Genomic DNA, 21,477 nt, shown 5'->3' with positions numbered 1-21,477 from the left:
AAATAAAATGTATTTTAACGAGAGAAAATAAAAAATAAAAAGTAAGGCACAGTGACTTGGATTAAATAAACTTTAATCTGACTACTGGTTTGGAAATAGTAACGTGTTAGATAAGTCGTTAATAAAAAAAGAGGTAGAAGCGTTACTAAGTAACACGCTACCGGCATCAGTGATGATACTGTCTGGTGGCATTTACGTTTGTTGTGACCTTTCTCAGCCACCGCAACTATCCGCCCTTTTTGTTTTGATGACGTCACAGACGTGCAAAATAGACCTAACTTTTAACGTCCTTGTCATTAAAAGCGTAAAATTTCATATGAAGTCTGCCATTCTTGAATCCATTTGATTTCTTTTTTCTAGTATCGATAAAATATATCGATTCCCTTTTAAAACGAGCTTGGATTAGGGCTGGGTGATATATCGATATATCGCGGGTTTGTCTCTATGACTATATCGTGATATTTGAGTTTACGTTCTTACACAGTTGCTTTTAGCTGCGGGCATTACACTGCATGCGTTTCCCACTCTTTCTTGTCTCTCCTTCTCACAGACTTAAACAAGCGCACCTTCTTAAATACGTCACGTCACGCATGCAACGTCACACGCCCTTCCCGAGCAGAGAGGTAGCTACATGGGTAATATTAGCAGTGGGGCTAACAGTGTATTGCGAGTGGTAATACGAGGGAGAGAAGGTGCGAATCTGATAACAAATGGAGGAAGAATTATTTCCCAAGAAAAACAGCACAGGGTGCATCGTACGGTTGTGGTTTGGCTTCAAGCGGGAATATGTTGAACATTTATGCGGCAAAAGCGTTGCTACAAAAAGTAGCAGCACTATTGATTTGTAGCATCATTTGAAAAGTAACCCACTAGAGAATGAAAAGTGCTTGAAACTGCATTTCAACATCTCCGTTCAGTGCCACACCAACAAAATGCCGAAGCAACAATTTCCAGATCAACACCGTATGAAAAAAATAATCAATAACAGAAGGAACCTACCCCATAGCAAACGACATACTATATTTGATTTCCTAATATGCAGCTCATTTTTATTTGACAGTTTTTAAAATATATTGCGTGACATCATGCACAAAAGCGCACTTTATTAGTTTTAAACTATTGTAGTGGCGTTCTGTACAAAAAGTACAATTTATGTCATCTGAGTGACATCATGCACAAAAGTTCACTAATAGCTTGTTTTAAAATGTCTCTGACAATCTTGCACTTTCTGTTTTGGAAATTACATGAATGTTTATGCCATTGCTTAATAACTGTTTAATAAATACAGTTTTGCTAAATTGACTTAGTTGTGATTTCCCTCTCAGCATGAAAGTTTAAAAGTAGCATATATTAATGCAGTATGAACAAGAATGTTTTAATGTAGACACATAGAATCATCATACTGCTGTGATTACATGGATCAAGTGTTCAGTCAAGGCTAAGGTAAAATATCGAGATATATATCGTGTATCGTGACATGGCCCGAAAATATCGAGATATTAATAAAAGGCCATATCGCCCAGCCCTAGCTTGGATAAATAACTAACTTCCGAAAGGCAAATTTGCAGAGTGCATATCGATACACTTGAAATTTAGGAATATATATCCATCAATCAATCAATTGTTGCACCCTCAGCTAAGTTTAGCATGGATTATTCATTCTCCCGCTCTCTCTTGCTCGATGTGTGTTGCTATTCCCCGTCCTCCAGTTATAATCATTGAGTACTTATAAAAAATGTAGTTTAATTCGCGCCCTGAAGACAAGAATCCGTAACTTAGTAACATAAAACGACACTGTGTGCGGATAAACTTAAGTCCGGGTGCTCTCTCCCGTCCCTGGATGAACTGTACAGTGCCAGGTGCCTCAAAAAGGCCCAAAACATCATAAGGGACCCATCTCGCCCTTGACATAAACTTTTTTTTAAATGTTTTTAACTGCTGCCTTCGGGCAGAAGATACAGGTCAATAAAATGCCGGAAAAACAGATTTAAGAACATATTTTACCCGAGAGCAATAGTGTCGCTGAACACAAGACAATAATGACTGTGCATGTGAGCTGTGTGCTTGGTATTTTTATCTATTTTTATCTATTTATCTATGTTCTTATGTGTTATTATGAATTTGCACTAAATTAGTTTTTGCTTACAATATCGTTGTTCAATGTACAATGCAGTCAACAGTAAAATGACACTTTTACTTGACTAATTATCATGGTTGATTACAAACCCCGTTTCCATATGAGTTGGGAAATTGTGTTAGATGTAAATATAAATGGAATACAATGATTTGCAAATCATTTTCAACCCATATTTTGTTGAATATGCTACAAAGACAACATATTGTTGTTGATGTTCAAACTGATAAACATTTTTTTTTCTTCGCAAATAATCATTAACTCTAGAATTTGATGCCAGCAACACGTGACAAAGAAGTTGGAAAAGGTGGCAATAAATACTGATAAAGTTGAGGAATGCTCAACAAACACTTATTTGGAACATCCCACAGGTGTGCAGGCTAATTGGCAACAGGTGGGTGCCATGATTGGGTATAAAAACAGCTTCGCAAAACATACTCATTCTTTCCGTTGTTTTGGAACAACTTATGCTGCCATCCAAGCGCTGTCTTTTTCATGGACGCCCCTGCTTATTTCAGCAAGACAATGACAAGCTACATATAGCATGTGTTACATCAGCGTGGCTTCGTAAAAAAAGAGTGCAGGTACTCTCCTGGCCCACCTGCAGTCCAGATCTGTCTCCCATCGAAAATGTGTGGCGCATTATGAAGCGTAAAATACGACAGCGGAGACCCCGGTCTGTTGAACGACTGAAGCTCTACATAAAACAAGAATGGGAAAGAATTCCACTTTCAAAGCTTCAACAAACAGTTTCCTCAGTTCCCAAACGTTTATTGAGTGTTGTTAAAAGAAAAGGTGATGTAACACAGTGGTGAACATGCCCTTTCCCAACTACTTTGGCACGTGTTGCAGCCATGAAATTCTAACTTAATAATTATTTGCAAAAAAACGATGAAGTTTATGAGTTTAAAAATCAAATATGTTGTCTTTGTAGTGCATTCAATTGAATTTGGGTTGAAAAGGATTTGCAAATCATTGTATTCCATTTATATTTACATTTAACACAATTTCCCAACTCATGGAAACGGGGTTTGTATGTTCTTATGTGTTATTATGAATTTGCACTAAGTTAGTTTTTGCTTACAATTTCGTTGTACAATGTACAATGACAATAAAGATAGATATGTTCTAATTACCTCTAAGCAGTCAACAGTAAAATTACACTTTTACTTGACTGATTATCATGGTTGATTACATGAACTAAGTCAACTAATCATAGTAACACTATCAACTGCCAAAGTGAAGTTAAAGCATTACATTATTGGCAAAACAATAAGTGAGCAGCAATAAAATATTAAAACTCAAACTTATTAGCTACACAGACATCATTGTTTTGAAAATGTTTCTGCCGAACAATTGTCACATTGTGTCGTTAGTCTGGTTCTGTGGTTAAATGTCAACCTGGGAATAATTTCTTGTCCACATTGTTTAGCCGAGTGTATCACGTTGCTGTGCACGTTGCTAGCCAATGGCGACCTCTCGGGAGGGGGAGAGGGCAATGGCATTATCCGGATGTGATGGGAACAAAGAACTTCAGTGGGCCAATAACAAAGCATGTGCTTGGAGAGGGGGCTATCTGAGGTTGCATGTTTATGTGTGTAGAGGCGTCACACACAAACAGTACATATTTTTATGCAGTAGTAAAATTTCAGTTGTATGACAACCGTATTAAGAGCAAATTAGCTGGCGACAGGTTTGTGCTTCAATATTAAAAGCCCTGCCTTTGCATGTAGAGCTGGAAATAGTAAAGCTTCCCTATGGGGAAACATGCAGTGCAAACGCACAAGGTCAATAAGACTCGTGATTGGCTTAGAAGCCCCCACGGCAGGAGTTAAACACTGGGGTCAAAGCAATTTTATTGAGGCCCATATTAACTGACCCTGTTAATGTGCTCCTCGCACCATGTTTGGGGTTGTGCATACGTAAACACACAAACACCAGTCACATCAGCTCCGTTTTCACTCACAATCCTCAATGAGTAAGTGCGGTGGTGATGAAGTGGACGGAGGCTCACCTGACGCAGAAGTAGAGGACAATGGGTCCGGATTTCTTGGGGAATTCATGCTCTAATACTCTGCGGTCCAGTTGAAGCCAGCTAAAATGGCCCCTAAGGATAGAGGAAAGAAAAAGACATTAATTAGCACCTCTTATCAAATATGTGAGGAAAAAATAACTAATACTGATGCTTCTGGTGGTCCTCCCTGCTACTCCCCCCTTCCCCAGATGACATAAACAAATGTAAAACAGTGTGGTATTATTTTCCTATATGTAAATATTTTGGATGTTTGCATGACTTTGCATAAAACATTATTATGTGGAGCCATACTTGCCAACCTTGAGACCTCCGAATTCAGGATATGGGGTGGTTGGGCGGGCGGGGTTTGGTGGTAGCGGGGGTGTGTATTGTAGCGGCCCGGAAAAGTTAGTACTGCAAGGGATTCATTCTGGGTATTTGTTCTGTTGTGTTTATGTTGTGTTATGCTGCGGATGTTCTCCCGAAATGTGTTTGTCATTCTTGTTTGCTGTGGGTTCACAGTGTGGCGCGTATTTGTAACAGTGGTAAAAGTTGTTTATACGGCCACTCTCAGTGTGACCTGTATGGCTGTTGACCAAGTATGCCTTGCGTTCACTCGTGTGTGTGTGTAGAAGCCGCGTATATAATGTAACTGTGCCGACGCAGTGTTTACATGGAGGAAAAGCAGGCGTGACGACAGGTTGTACAGGAAGCTGAAGGCAATGCCTTCAAAGTACGCCCCGCAATATTGTTGCCCGGGTGGAAATCGGGAGAAATCGAGTTGTCCCGGGAGATTTTCAGGAGGGGCACTGAAATACGGGAGTCTCTCGGAAAAATCGGGAGGGTTGGCGAGTAAGTAATGCACATCATTACTGATCTATTGGGTGATGATGATGACCTATACAGACAGCGGCGTATGCCCAAGCCAAAATGCTGAGAAATACATTTCTCCTGGGAATTCCAAGAAGCCCCAGTGCAAGTTAGTGTTGGGGTGCCCACTTTCTCAGCGTTACTACGCAAAATGATGTATAAGTTTATGTGCAGGGCATCTGAGTCTGAAAATGACATAATCACTGTGTTAACGAACCCTGGCTGCAGTTCTGTTAGGTACTCATCTGGACTGTGGAACCATTGGCACACATTTTTGTATGTCAGGAACTGACATTTGGGCTTTATGTTTTATTGTTTTGTTTTTTAATGTTTTAGTCATTTGTTTTTAATGTTTTGTATTGTGATTTTATATGTTTAATGCAGGGGTCGGCAACCCAACATGTTGAAAGAGCCACATTTGACCAAAAATACAAAAAAACTAATCTGTCTGGAGCCGCAAAAAGTTAAAAGCCTTATGTAAGTGTTATAATGAAGGCAACACATTAAATAAGTGTCTCAAAAGGTTTGATAACTCCTGGAAATGACTGCCTTAAAACTGCCAAAGGTATAGATGTGTGTGCCCAAGTAGAAGGAAAGTCTGTCTTCTTCTAATGGATTTATTACAATCTTTGCAAGCTGGGTAACGTTTGCTATGGTCTGGAACAACATGGCACACAATAAAAAATGCAGCCGATATTACTTACAGATAAAGTGTCATGAAACATGCAAATATAAATTAAATACACAGAGGACATAAGTAAAGGAAATTAAATAAACAAATATACCTCCAAACGAGTCATAATGATGCACTATGTACACAAAGCTAGCCTAAATAGCATGTTAGCATGGATTTATAGCACTCCACGCAAGTCAGTAACATCAACAAAGCTCACATTGGTGCATTCACACACAGCATAAAACGTTTGGTGGACAAAATGAGACAAAGAAGGAGTGGCATTAAACACGTCCTTCTGTGGCAGCGAAGGAAAAAGTTGTACACATATACCAACTGTGGTGAGTTCTAGGACCGCCAAAATTAGTAGGACAAAACGGCGCTGGCCAAATACTGTCATCAGTGAAGCATAAGCACAAACATACTAAACAGTGGGCTTTATAACAATTAGCAAGATTCGTGTGATGTTTGTCCTCCTAAAGAAATATTATTAAAACAATAAATATACTTTTGAAAAAGCTCCAGGGAGCCACTAAGGCGGTGCCAAAGAGCCGCATACGGCTCGAGAGCCGCGGGTTGCTGACCCCGGATTTAATGGATCTTAAGTTCTGCAATAAAGATTGATGATGATATGTGTGGAGCGTGTGCCATTGTAAATCAGCAATGAAGTCAACATATTTCCTCAAAGGCCTCAGCTGGGTGCATTGTCGACAGTGCACCACCACCCCCCCACCCCCCAATTAGGAAACAAGTTAATTAGCTTTACTATGACTGATGCCACCATGTGCAATAAAACACGACAGCCATCTTTACCACAATACAAGTTTACGAGGACTTTAAACATAAACGCGCTGCTGCATTCAGTGTGGAACAAACGCTGTTAAACATTTCAACCCTGACATAAGAAGATTTAGGGATTGTAAGAAAAAAAATAAGAGAAAATGATGCGATGTCAGAGAGAGCACCTCACTGGAAGGTTGTGGAAATCTTCCAGAGTGAATGTATTCCTTGTGGGACAAACATAGGAGTAGTGAACAGAAAAATGAGAGCAAGAACCAGAGCTACCTTCATATAGGTACCAGTATATTATATATTTACAGTACTATGAAACACATTGTTTTGCAATGCGAGCATTGTTGCATTTCTAAATATAGAGTAGCCTCTGGTATTCTCTACAGTTCAGTAAAAAAAAAAAAAAAATTCCCAGCCATTATATGAGGAAATATAGTAGATGTCATTTTTTCTGCATTTCAGTAAGTGGAAGCCTTGCGGCTGGTAGAGACCTGTGATCTCTGCTGGTACATTGGAACAAAATTGTCATCGCCGTGACGTCGAACGTTAGGAAAAAGCTAACATTTTCCAGGTTGACTGCTCTGCAGAAGAAAGAGTAAGAACTGACACTACTGACCTACACTGCAAAAAGTCAGTGTTCAAAAACAAGACAGAAAAATACAAAATTAGGGGTATTTTATTTGAACTAACCCAAATTATCTGCCAATTGAATAAGAAAATTTGGCTGGTCAAGACTTTCCAAAACAAGTAAAATTAGCTAACCTCAATGAACCTCAAAAACACCTTAAAATAAGTATATTTTCAATAATAACAACTGTACTACTATATGAGTATGTATTTTCTATTGTTTCATTAAATAAACAAGTAAAACACTAACATTAAATTGTTTAGTGAGAAGTTATCTTATCAGACGGAAAATAAGCAAATATCACCCTCATTTGAGATTTTTAATCTTACTTAGATTTCAGTTTTTGCAGTGTATCTCTCAACCTTCAAATTTTTGTGTTCACAAAAGAGTTGTTCATAGAAATTAACCGCCACTACTGCTCTCAAATCAATGTGTATGATGCTGAAAAGGCAACAACAACCAACCTCATTGAATCGAAATTGAAAGAGTAAATTAAACCACATTTTTAGGTATAATGATTGATGACAAATTGAACTGGAAATCTCATGTAACAAATATACAACATAAAGTAGCAAGCAACACATCGATAGTGAATAGAGCAAAACATGGTTTAGACCAAAAAACACTTCATATTCTCTACTGCTCGCTAGTGTTACCATACCTGAGTTACTGTGTAGAAATATGTGGAAAAAATTACAAAAGTACACTTTATTCATTAACGGTGTTACATAAAAGATCAGTTAGAACAATACACAATGTTGGATATAGAGAACATACAAATCCTTTACTTATTGGATCAAAGATACTGAAATTTCACAGCGATTAGCCCAGCTGATGATAGAACTGTTCAAATGCACCTTCTGGTGGACGACAAAAAAGATTAATCTGATGACGAGGATATCTACCTGGACGGTGTTCCTGATCTGTTTTCCAGACACTGGTGACTATATATATAGAAAAAATATGATGACGTTGAACTCAAAGTGTAAACATAACTTGGTCGTAAAGAAATGAACTATTAACGGAAAATGGCAAGAAGTTATTGGGGATAAGAAGATTCTGGGGAAGTTATGTGATAAACAGGAGTGAAATGTTAGAATAATTATGTATATTTTATCATAATAACTTTATGCATAAGGGCCGTTGATATAAGCTATTGTCAATTGTGCTGAAGTGGTATTTTTGTATCTATGCAAGCTGGCAATCCAAATGATTGCCACTTGTTTTTATAAGTGTTGTGTCCAGATTTGGCCTGCTGATGGCCAAGGCCGAACACCGCCTTGACACAGACAGAGCAGATACAAGGCGATATGACCTGTGTCATCTACTTTTTATTTATTCTATAATCATATATTGTGTCTAACTGGAGTTGTCGAGATTACCTCCTTCCCTCAACAATAACTTCAGTGATGTAACAGGGCTTTCAAAATAAATAGATGAAGCGGGCGGGCTTGACTTTTAGAACGTAGTTTGGATCTGTAACTAGAATACAGCCCGAAATACGTGTCTCCTCATGAGCTAAATTGAACTCTGTCTCTGCATAATTCCTTGCTTCTTGTCTGATTAATAGATGTCATCAGTGTTTGAACCTGAAAATGACAGTGAATTTGCAAACAGCTAAAATTATACACAAAGCAAACTATAACCTGCTACCCAAGAATATACAACAACTCTTCTCAACAAAATAGATATATAATCTCAGAGGAAAATGTAATTTAAAACATTTGTATGCACGTACAACCCTTAAGACAATCAGTATATCTGTATGTGGGATTAAATTATGGAATGGATTAAGCAAAGCAATCAAACCATGTACTAATATGATCCACTTTAAGAAACTCTTCAAACTTAGTGTTTGTAAAGTACAAAGAAAAAGAACCATGATAAATATTCTGAATTTATTTCATCCATCCATTCTTTCATTCTCCAAATAATCTTACTTATTTCATCATATGAAATATTACTTACTTCACCAATCATTATTTATTTATTAATTTTCATTGTGATTACTTATGCAGTATATTGTGAATACATTGAGAACAGGAAGTGAACAAAGGTTTAAGCAACTGTTATGTAAAAGAAAAGGGGTAGGATTAAATAAACTTTGCTTCTTCCTACTCCTTTTCCAACATGTTGAAAAGAGAAACTAGAGATTGTGATGTATTATGTTGTATGCTTGCATGTTCGAAATAAACTCAAACTCAGACCTTGGAGAGAGAGAAGAGGCATTATGGATGACGCTTCTACTATTTGAGTAGGACTTACGTTTCATCTGTGTATGAAATTCCAAAGTATTCCTTCTCCTTGAGGTTGAAGTGAGAGGCCACCAGGTCCAGGAGGTCCTTAGCCATCAATTTAGGCTGCAGAAAAATACATCCAATATCATTAATGTTGTGTAAATTAAGTTGCGCAACTTCACTGCACACACACACTGCTGTATTTTATATTCGAGAAGTTATTTGATTGACGGCAGTGACGAAGCATTCTTACACAGATCAGGGAGAGGTGCAACAGAATAAGTAAGACAAAAACAGAGATTAATGGCAAGGAGAGAGTGGAAATGGATGGAGGTTGTGGATGCTGCTGACAGTGCTGCGGCCATGCCCTCCCTCCCCACTCTCCTTTCAGCCTCTGACCCACACCTACTGCAGAGTCATGCCTCCGGGCCAGAGCGCCGTACTGCAGAGAAGAGGGCTGCAGCCAGCATGAGCTCCTGATGGTTGGCTCTAGTTCATGCTGTGGGATAACGTCCAGTTGAAAGTGACGTACAGACCAGGATAAGTGATGACAACCCCCCCACCCCATTCACTCATCTCCCCACTAACAGCATCTTAAATCAAAGCCAGGCGGGACTGCAGCCTCATGCTGCTGGGCCGTGACATCTTGAGTAACAGCACACCCCGCCCTGGGGTTAACCATGGGTGTGCCTTGCCCTGGCCTACTCAAAGTCTTTACTCTCACCCACACGCACATGGTGACCATGCACGCGGCTTAGAAGTCAAATATTGGAAGAAGAAAAAAAATCATCACACACATCCACAAGCACTGTTACTGTTAGCTATGAAACTAAGCAGTGCATCTTCTGAACAATCTTCCCCTGAGGTGAGGTACTATCTACTCATAGCACACTTGCAACCACAGTGACAGATGCTACTGGGAGCTATTTAAATAGAAGGCAGTGATGTCATTCCCAACACACATCTCCACTGACCTAGATCACATATAAGACGCCTACAATGATTTTTCTTGCTCCACAAAAAAAAGCGCAGGAGAACACAACAGAGAAGAAAATATACAATGTCTTCCTGATGGTCCTATCTATCAGCTTTGAAACATAAATCGCGGAACATAATAATAGCTAATATTACAAACCCTGTTTCCATATGAGTTGGGAAATTGTGTTGGATGTAAATATAAACGGAATACAATGATTTGCAAATCATTTCCCACCCATATTCAGTTGAATATGCTACAAAGACAACATATTTGATGTTCAAACTGATAAACATTTTTTTTTTTGCAAATAATAATTAACTTTAGAATTCGATGCCAGCAACACGTGACAAAACAGTTGGGAAAGGAGGCAATAAATACTGATAAGGTTGAGGAATGCTCATCAAACACTTATTTGGAACATTCCATAGATGTGCAGGCTAATTGGGAACAGGTGGGTGCCATGATTGGGTATAAAAACAGCTTCCCAAAAAATGCTCAGTCTTTCACAAGAAAGGATGGGGCGAGGTACACCCCTTTGTCCAGAACTGCGTGAGCAAATAGTCAAACAGTTTAAGAACAACCTTTCTCAAAGTGCAATTGCAAGAAATTTAGGGCTTTCAACATCTAGGGTCCATAATATCATCAAGAGGTTCAGAGAATCTGAAAAAAATCACTCCACGTAAGCGGCATCGCCGGAAACCAACATTGAATGACCGTGACCTTCAATCCCTCAGACGGCACTGTATCAAAAACCGACATCAATCTCTAAAGGATATCACCACATGTGCTCAGAAACACTTCGGAAAACCACTGTCACTAAATACAGTTTGTCGCTACATCTGTAAGTGCAAGTTAAAGTTCTAATATGCAAAGCAAATGCCATTTATCAACAACATCCAGAAACGCCGCCGGCTTCTCTGGGCCCGAGATCATCTAAGACAGGGGTCTCAAACTCAATTTACCTGGGGCCACTGGATGCAGAAACTGGGTGAGGCTCGGCCGCGAGAAAAGATTTTTTAAAAATCTAACATGCACTTTTTAATTAATTCACCTTCAATGAATGGCTTTCCCGCCCTAGTAACATACTTGCCAACCCTCACGATTTTTCAGGGAGACTCCTGAATTTCACTGCACCTCCCGACAATCTACCGGTGCAACCATTCTCCCCAATTTTTCCCAATTTTCACCCGACCGACATTATTAAGGGTTGCCGTGACTGCACTGCCTTTAACGTCCTCTACAACAGTGGTTCTCAACCTTTTTTCAGTGATGTACCCCATGTGAATTTTCTTTAAATTCAAGTACCCCCTAATAGAGCAAACCATTTTGGTTGGAAAAAAAGAGATAAAGAAGTAAAATACAGCATTATGTCATCAGTTTCTGATTTATTAAATTGTATAACAGTGCAAAATATTGCTCATTAGTAGTGGTCTTTCTTGAACAATTTAGAAAAAAAGATATAAAAATAACTAAAAAACTTGTTGAAAAATGTTGGATTGTTGTATTATTTTTTCACAGTTTATGAATTTACACTTATATTTTGTTGAAGTATTATCCAATAAATTTATTTATGAATTGCTGCTATTTTTTAGAATATTTATGATAATTCTCACTTGTCCCCTGGCATGCCTTCACGTACCCCCAGGGGTTCGCATACCCCTAATAAGAGCACTACTGCTCTACAACATGTCATCGCGTATGCTTTTACACCACACAACCAAAGTGACGACTCTGTAACTGGTTGTGTGAGACTTGTGCAGAACTACGTAAGAGGCTGCAAGACGTACTTGGTCAACAGCCATACAGGTCACACTGAGGGTGGCCGTATAAACAACTTTAACACTGTTACAAATATGCGCCACACTTCAAACCCACACAAAACAAGAATGACAAACACATTTTGGGAGAACATCCGGACCCTAACACAACTTAAACACAAGAGAACAAATACCCAGAACATCTTGCAGCCCTAACTCTCCCGGGCTACAATATACACCACCTCAACCGACGCAAGTAGAGAGGGTGGGGGGTTGGTGGTAGCGGGGGGGTGTATATTGAAGCCCGGAAGACTTAGAGCTGCATGGGATTCTGGGTATTTGTTGTGTTGTGTTTATGTTGTATTACGGTGCGGCTGATCTCCCGAAATGTGTTTGTCATTTTTGTTTGGTGTGGGTTCACAGTCTGGCACATATTTGTAAGAGTGTTAAAGTGTTTTTTACGGACACCCTCAGTGTGACCTGTATGGCTGTTTATCAAATATGTCTTGCAATGGCACACGTGTGTACAACACAGTCAGGTGCAACATATGATTGGGCTTGCACCTTGTTTGCACAGGATGTAGAGAGCGCTAATGGCAGGGCCATTATGGCACCCCCTGAATATTGTTGATTGGGTAAAAATCGACAGGTATTTGAGAGAGAATGGATGCCCTGAATTCAGGGGTATTCAGGTGACTCCCGGGAAATTGGGAGCGTTGGCAAGTATGACGCTGTCAAGCGCCGTTCATATTAAACTCGCGGGCCGCACCAACATTAAATTGTCATATCAACGTGCGGGCCGCAAAATAACGACTCGCGGGCCACATGTTTGACACCCCTGATCTAAGATGAACTGATGCAAAGTGGAAAAGTGTTCTGTGGTCTGACGAGTCCACATGTAAAATTTTGGGGGGAATATTCGACATCGTGTCATCCGGACCAAAGGGGAAGCGAACCATCGACGATGTTATCGACGCAAAGTTCAAAAGGCAGCATCTGTGATGGTATGGGGGTGCATTAGTGCCCAAGGCATTGGTAACTTACACATCTGTGAAGGCACCATTAATGCTGAAAGGTACATACAGGTTTTGGAACAACATATGCTGCCATCTAAGCGCCGTCTTTTTCATGGACGCCCCTGCTTATTTCAGTAAGACAATGTCAAGCCACATTCAGCACATGTTACAACAGCGTGGCTTCGTAAAAAAAGGGCGCGGGTACTTTCCCGGCCCGCCTGCAGTCCAGACCTGTCTCCCATCAAAAATGTGTGGCGCATTATTTAGCGAAAAATAGCGGAGACCCCGGACTGTTGAACGACTGAAGTTCTACATAAAACAACAATGGGAAAAATTCCCCTTTCAAAGCTTCAACAATTAGTTTCCTCGGTTCCCAAACATGTATTGAGTGTTGTTAAAAGTAAAGGTGATGTAAAACAGTGGTGAACATGCCCTTTCCCAACTACCTTGGCACGTGTTGCAGCCATGAAATTCCAAGTTAATTATTATTTGCAAAAAAAAACAAAGTTTATGAGTTTGAACATCAAATATATTGTCTTTTTAATGCATTCAATTGAATATGGGTTGAAAAGGTTTTGCAAATCATTGTATTCCATTTACATCTAACACAACTTCCCAACTCATATATGGAAACAGGGTTTGTAGTTGTGATTTTCCTCTAGGCATGAAAGTTTAAAATGAGCATATATTAACGCAGTATGAACAAGAATGTTTTAATGTAGACACATAGAATCATCATACGTCTGTGATTATATGCATTAATTGTTCATTCAAGGCTAAAACTAAATATCCAGATATATATGGTGTATAGCAGGGGTCACCAACCTTTTTGAAACCAAGAGCTACTTCTTGGGTACTCTGGGTTTCCCACACATTCATTTATTTGTGGCGGCCCGCCACAAAAGAATTATGGCCGCCACAAATTTTAAAAAAAATAATAATAATTTTTATTTTTTTCCCTCTGGCTTTTGACTCGCTCGACCACTCATAAAAGCAATTGGACTCTGTCTGTGAATGGAGCTTGTAGTTACATATATTATATAAATATGTAAATATTATATAAATATGTATATAAATATGTACATATTCCAACTGCGCGTTCTTCTTGGTCATTGCCGCCGCCGCCGCTGCCACCGCGCCCCGACCCCCCCGCCGCCCGACCACACCACCACAAATAGATGCCTGACCTGTGGGAAACACTGGAACTGATTAATGCGAAGGGCTACCAGTTTGATACACACTTAAATACATTTCCAGAAATAGCCAATTTGCTCAATTTACCTTTAATAAATAAATCTATATGTATAAAAAAAAATGTGTATTTCTGTTTGCCATTTTGTATATAATTGAACAGTTTAAAAGAGGACAAAACAGGGGAAAAAAATGAAAATTAAATTTTGAAACATAGTTTATATTCAATTTCGACTCTTTAAAATTCAAAATTCAACCGAAAAAAAGAAGAGAAAAACTAATCTTTTTGAAAAAATAAAAAAAATAATTCATGGAACATCATTAGTAATTTTTCCTGATTAAGATTAATATTAGAATTTTGATGACATGTTTTAAATAGGTTAAAATCCAATCTGCACTTTGTTAGAAGATATAACAAATTGGACGAAGCTATATTTCTAACAAAGACAAATCATTATTTCTTCTAGATTTTCCAGAACTTTCCAAAGACTTTGAAATAAGATTTAAATTTGATTCTACAGATTTTATAGATTTGCCAGAATAATCTTTTTGAATTTTAATCATAATAAGTTCGAAAAAATATTTCATAAATATTCTTCGTCGAAAAATCGGAAGCTATAATGAAGAATTAAATTAAAATGTATTTATTATTCTTAAATTGGCAGAAAAGAAGAGGAAGGAATTTAAAAGGTAAAAAGGTATATGTGTTTAAAAATCCTAAAATTATTTTTAAGGTTGTATTTTTTCTCTAAAATTGTCTTTCTGAAAGTTATAAGAAGCAAAGTAAAAAAATAAATGAATTTATTTAAACAAGTGAAGACCAAGTCTTTAAAATATTTTCTTGGACTTTCAAAATCTATTTGAGTTTTGTCTCTCTTAGATTAAAAATGTCAAGCAAAGCGGACCAGCTTGCTAGTAAATAAATACAATTTAAAAAAACAGCGGCCGCTCACTGGTAAGTGCTGCTTTTTGAGTTATTTTTAGAACAGGCCAGCGGGCTACTCATCTGGTCCTAACGGGCTAGCTGGTGCCCGCGGTCACCGTGTTGGTGAGCCCTGGTGTATCATGACGTGGCCTAAAAATATTGAGATATTAATAAAAAAAGGCCATATCGCCCAGCCTTGGTTCAAACAAAATTAATAATGTTACATTGGCTCACTACTTTACCTATAATTAAAAGGTAAGGTAAAAGTTTTATAGTGGTTAACTTGTATCTATTCTTTTATGAGTTAAAAGGGTGAAATGTTAAAGTTTTTTCCTTCTCAGTTAAAACGCTTTATGAGGAACCTAGTTTGACCTCAGAACGGAATACTTCTATTGCTACCAAGAGACGCAAAATAAAAACAAAAAATGAAGCGAGAATAATAGTATACTTGTGCTAGATTGGCAAACCACCCAAAGTCAGCAACTGTCTTGCTGGACCACTATAAGCTCCCCCCAGGGGAATAAATGGCATAGCCAATGAATGGAAATCTTGGCTATGGAACCATGCTTTCTTTTAGGCATTAGCCCTGATGAATGTTTTGGGTCCATCTGAGACACACACCGCATGGTCTCTTATTACCACACAGCCGTCAACAACACGGGCGATAATAGCAATTATTCTGCAACCATGCAACCGCAGCGGAATCAACAGGGAGCAAAGGAACAGGGAGCAAATAATAAAGACTGGTGTGATGAGCTGAGAGCAACAAAAGGTATCCTAGGAGATTTGTACAAATTACTTCCCACGTTGCTACATGTTACACTTGCTACAGCGTTGAAATGGATAATTGAGTTTATTTAGTTTTTACTGTGACTACTTGCTTTGGTCAGCACATGGTAAATCTTGCTTTCGTGATTACGAATGCAACTAACGACTATTTTGAAGGTCGACTAGTCATCGACAATATTAACGTTTAGTTTACTAATCGGATTATGAAGCACACGCCTATTTAGTGGCTACTTAGTGTCATCTGACATCAGAACTTTTGTCCAAAAAGTCTTATCTTTGTCCATGTGATGTCAAATGAAACAAAAATTGAGCTGTTTGGCCACAATACCCAGCAATATATTTGGAAGAGAAATGGTGAGGCCTTTAATGCCAGGAACACCATTCCTACTGTTAAGCAGGGTGGTGGTGGTGGTGGTATTATGCTCAAGGCTGTTTTGCTGCCAACGGTACTGGTGCTTTACAAAGAGTAAATGAGACTATGAAAAAGGAGGATTACCTCCAAATTCTTTAGGACAACCTAAATTCATCAGCCCAGAGGTTGGGTCTTGGGCGCAGTTGGGTGTTCCAACAGGACAATGACCCCAAAAGACACGAAAAAAGTGGTAAATGAATGGCTAAATCAGGCTAGAATGAAGATTTTAAAAGGGCCTTCCCAAAGTCCCGACTTAAATGTGTGGACAATGCTGAAGAAACAAGTCCATGTCAGAAAACCAACCAATTTTGCTGAACTGCACCATTTTTGTCAAGAGGACTGGTCAAAAATTCCACCAGAAGCTTACCAGAAGCTTGTGGATGGCTACCAAAAGTCCCTTCAGCCAAACTTTAGAACGGTCTGCAAGAGTTTATTTACAATAAATCAATCGATTATCGATTACTGACATTCACTAATTGATTCTATAATCGTCTATGTCCGAATTGCGATGCATCTAAAAATCGATTATTTCCCCCACCTCTACTTGCAGGTGACAATGGTACTAAAACTAGAGTTGTCCAATAATGGCTTTTCTGCCGATATCCAATATTCCGATAATGTCCAACTCTCAATTACCGATTCTGATATCAACTGGAACCGATATATACAGTCGTGGAATCAACACATTTTTAGGCCTAATTTTGTTGTGATGCCCCGCGGGATGCATTAAACAATGTAACAAGGTTTTCCAAGATAAATCAACCTAAGTTATGGAAAAAAATGCCAACATGGCACTGCCATATTTATTATTGAAGTCACTAAGTGCATTATTTCTTTGAACATGCCTCAAAACAGCAGCTCGGAATTTGGGACATGCTCTCCCTGAGAGAGCATGAGGAGGTTGAGGTGGGCGGGGGTTAGCGTAGGGTATATATTGTAGCGTCCCAATGAGCTAGTGCTGCAAGGGGTTTTGGGTATTTGTTCTGTTGTGTTTATGTTGTGTGACGGTGCGGATGTTCTCCCGAAATGTGTTTGTCATTCTTGTTTGGTGTGGATTCACAGTGTGGCACATATTTGTAACAGTTTTAAAGTTGTTTATACGGCCACCCTCAGTGTATATGTGTGTATGGCTGTTGACCAAGTATGCTTTGCATTCACTTGTGTGTAAAAAGCCGTAGATACCATGTGATTGGGCCAGCACGCACCCAATATTGTTGTCTGAGTGGAAATCGGGAGAAATTCAGTAGAATGGTTTCCCCGAGAGATTTTTGGGAGGGGCACTGAAATCCGAGAGTCTCCCGGGAAAATCGGGAGGGTTGGCAAGTATGACTGGGAGACGCAACTGCTCTGTACTTCTCCCTACGTCTGTGTACCACTCTGTACAGTGGCGTTTTAAAAAGTCATACATTTTACTTTTTGAAACCGATACCGATAATTACCGATATTACATTTTAAAGCATATATCGGCAGTCCGATATTATCGGACATCTCTAACTAAAACCATTATTAACATGCAGTCTGTGCAAAACAGGTCACTTTTAACAGTGCACTTGCCTTCCTGCTACCCCAAATGTTGAGCAAATGTGACAGATGCACAAAGGCTGCACTGGTCAGAGCCAATTAGACTAATCGTAATTTGTTAAACTTTACAACAAGGATATCAGTGTCATGTTATCATCACTTTGTAAAGCAAGGGCCTTGAACATAGAGGTCGATGTAACATTTCCTGAGGACTAAAGAAACCAAGGCATTATTATTGAAGTACAAAAACACCCACGCTTACAAGGTCAAAGCCTTGCCTTTGGATGTGCATTCCATTTTAATGCATTCCAATTTGAGCCTCAATCTCACGCTGACACTTTATTTAAGTCCGTTTAAAAGTTTGAGTGCAAGCAGAACAAAAGGAAGAAAATCCTTCTTGATGGAGGCACAACAGTCTTCTGCTACATGGCCTCAATGTTCTATTTGCTGCCCATTAGCCCACACCATTTTAGCCTCAGGGAGTGAGAGCCATATGAACGACATATAGTTTTACAAGGGTGGTATATCAGTTAATCGGCTTCTACGTTTACAACCTGACCAATAGGTGCGTTGGCCTCCTGGCACATAGCTGCCGCCCAATGAGGCGCAGCTCTGTAAACAAACCGCAAAGGACTTCCTCTTGAAAGGTAAGAGGAAGGTGGTAAACGACCGCTTTGGGATTAAACACCTGGCCTGTGTTGCTAGTCGGTGACCCAAATGGGATCAAGATTTTGGAGGTGAGCTGAAAACCTCCAACAGGAAAGGGAGGGGACCAAAATGCTGTGAAGCAATTATGATATGAAATAGTTCCAGCAAAGCGCAGGACTACTTTTCCACTTTGGAGGAGTTAGTACCATTTCCTCAAGAAAACTTTTGGAGAAAATGAAAGTGTGAGCTACAAAACATTTTTCATGTTGTGGTTTGTTTTGTGTCAATGCTTTCACTTATTTCAAAATGTCTATGACTCAGCTTTCACTGCAAAACGAATCGACCTGAGGGTATAAAGTCACAATGAACTGCATCAAAAACTGCAGAGGGGAACAGCACGCCATAATCACGCCTTGAAGGATGCACAAATGAATGAGTGCTGTATCATTTTCTAAAAACTATTATTAATCTACAAACCCCGTTTCCATATGAGTTGGGAAATTGTGTTAGATGTAAATACAAACGTATCACAATGATTTGCAAATCATTTTCAACCCATATTCAGTTGAATAAGCTACAAAGACAACATATTTGATGTTCAAACTGATAAAAAAAATTGTTTTTGCAAATAATCATTAACTTTAGAATTTGATGCCAGCAACACGTGACAAAAAAGTTGGGAAAGGTGGCAATAAATACTGATAAAGTTGAGGAAAGCTCATCAAACACTTATTTGGAACATCCCACAGGTGTGCACTAATTGGGAACAGGTGGGTGCCATGATTGGGTATAAAAACAGCTTCCCAAAAAATGCTCAGTCTTTCACAAGAAAGGATGGGGCGAGGTACACCCCTTTGTCCACAACTGCGTCAGCAAATAGTCAAACAGTTTAAGAACAACGTTTCTCAAACTGCAATTGCAGGAAATTTAGGGATTTCAACATCCACGATCAATAATATCATCAAAAGGTTCAGAGAATGTGGAGAAATCACTCCACGTAAGCGGCATGGCCGGAAACCGACATTGAATGACCGTGACCTTCAATCCCTCAGACGGCACTGTATAAAAAACCCGACATCAATCTCTAAAGGATATCACCACGTGGGCTCAGAAACACTTCAGAAAACCACTGTCACTAAATACAGTTCGTCGCTAATGTAACCACTAAATCATCGATCACTGATACTATACTTAATAGTCAATAGTTGTATCGATCCACCCACCTTTGTTTACATTCAAAAGCTCTAGCTTGCGGTTATCATATACTCCTATGATGGGTAGTGTAGAATGTTTAGCTAGTAATTGTCCTCCAGTGACACTTGTTAGAAATGTACCGTATTTTTCAGAGTACAAGTCGCTCCGGGGTGTAAGTCTCATTTTTTGGGGAAATTTATTTGAAAAAGCCAAACACCAAGAATAGACATTTGAAAGGCAATTTAAAATAAATAAAGAATAGTGAACAACAGGCTGAATAAGTGTACTTTATATGATGCATAAATAACCAACTGAGAACATGCCTGGTATGTTAACGTAACATATTACGGTAAGAGTCATTCAAATAACTATAACATATAGAACATCCTGTACGTTTACCAAACAATCTGTTACTCCTAATCGCTAAATCCGATGAAATCTTATAAGTGTAGTCTCTTACGTGAATGAGCTAAATAATATTGTTTGATATTTTACGGTAACGTGTTAACAATTTCACACATAAGTCGCTCCTGAGTATAAGTCGCACCACCCGCACAAGTATGAAAAAAACAGCGACTTATGGTCCGAAAAATACGGTAGTTAATTTTCTGGAGACACGGATTGTGGACTTAGTAATAATTTGTATCATTTATGTTTATCTTCTTTACCGTGCAAACCTGAAGGGTGGGTTGTGATGGGATGGTTGGCTGGCTCTTTGGGTGAGAAGATGAATGGATGCAAAAATGATGATAGGATCAACGCGTAAGCCCCTTTCACACAGCCTGTAGAAAACGACTTTTTTTTCCACCATTTCCCATGTTGCTGGACCGTATTAATGGCACACAAGCAGAATGGGTGGGTGCAAATAAAAAAAGCACTGCAAATGGATATACCATGGTCTGATGCATGGATGGAGCTGATAGGGAGCTGGTCCATTAATGTTTGGACAGGCATTGGGATTTGGGGGAAGGTAACAAGTGGAATGGCTGAGTGGGAAAATAAGTTAAACTGTGAGGCATGAAGTGGAAAAGTCAAGAGAGAGAGAGAGAAGTAGAAAGGTTTGGATAGACAAGGATGAGGGGATTAGTTCTGGGGCTGTAATCGAACCAGAAAGTCTGCAAACCTATCCTTGGTTTGAACACAGATTTTTTTCTTTACCTTTCCATTCCCACGTCTGTCTATTCCTGAGCCTTTATCTCCATGCTTTCTCTCCGGCTAAACCTCCTGACTCTCTACGTCAATCTCTCCACTCTCCTTCTGCTCTTCTCTTACACGTCTGCAATTATCTTTGTTTTTTGTTTTTTCTGCCGCAATCGGCTAAAGACGCACCCCAAGGGGCGTTACGAGAGGTTAGCAACAAATGGAGGGCTTTAATTGAAATTGCAACAGTGTCTGCGGTTCAACCAAGGTGAGGTAACTGAGCAGAGAGCAAAGTCAAATAAAGCGATCTATTTCGCATATTTAGTAATCTAATTAGGATTAGATAATGAATAGGATCCAAGTGGATTTAGTGCTTAAGGCAGCTTTAAAAACCCACACAAATAATGTTTTGTTTTGGCGCGGCTGAAGTTTACGAAGCAAGATCGTTACGTCAACTCTTGACCACATGCCAGGTTGTCAAGCTCTGTCCAGAAGCACCTTCATTACTGAATGAGGTACACCGCCCTGAAAAAGTGCTCCACCCGAGCTATATTCCC

The 21,477-nt window shown here is 39.2% G+C and overlaps 1 protein-coding gene across 8 annotated transcripts in view; it reads right to left on the bottom strand.

The window, feature by feature from the left end:
- The window catches only part of LOC133562911 (FERM domain-containing protein 4A-like), a 182,992-nt gene that overhangs the window by 65,963 nt on the left and 95,552 nt on the right, over positions 1-21,477 (bottom strand). For all 8 annotated transcript variants that reach the window (XM_061916742.1, XM_061916739.1, XM_061916744.1 and 5 more), the window contains exons 3-4: positions 9,377-9,471; positions 4,149-4,241 (exon numbers count right to left, since the gene is read on the bottom strand). In XM_061916742.1, the coding sequence (XP_061772726.1) occupies positions 4,149-4,241; positions 9,377-9,471 (188 nt within the window). The remainder of the gene's footprint in view (positions 1-4,148; positions 4,242-9,376; positions 9,472-21,477) is intronic.

Source organism: Nerophis ophidion, linkage group LG12, assembly GCF_033978795.1.
Source record: "Nerophis ophidion isolate RoL-2023_Sa linkage group LG12, RoL_Noph_v1.0, whole genome shotgun sequence".
Taxonomy (NCBI): Eukaryota; Metazoa; Chordata; class Actinopteri; order Syngnathiformes; family Syngnathidae; genus Nerophis; species Nerophis ophidion.
Note: the sequence above shows the minus strand (reverse complement) of the source record. Positions and strands in the feature narration are given on the sequence as shown.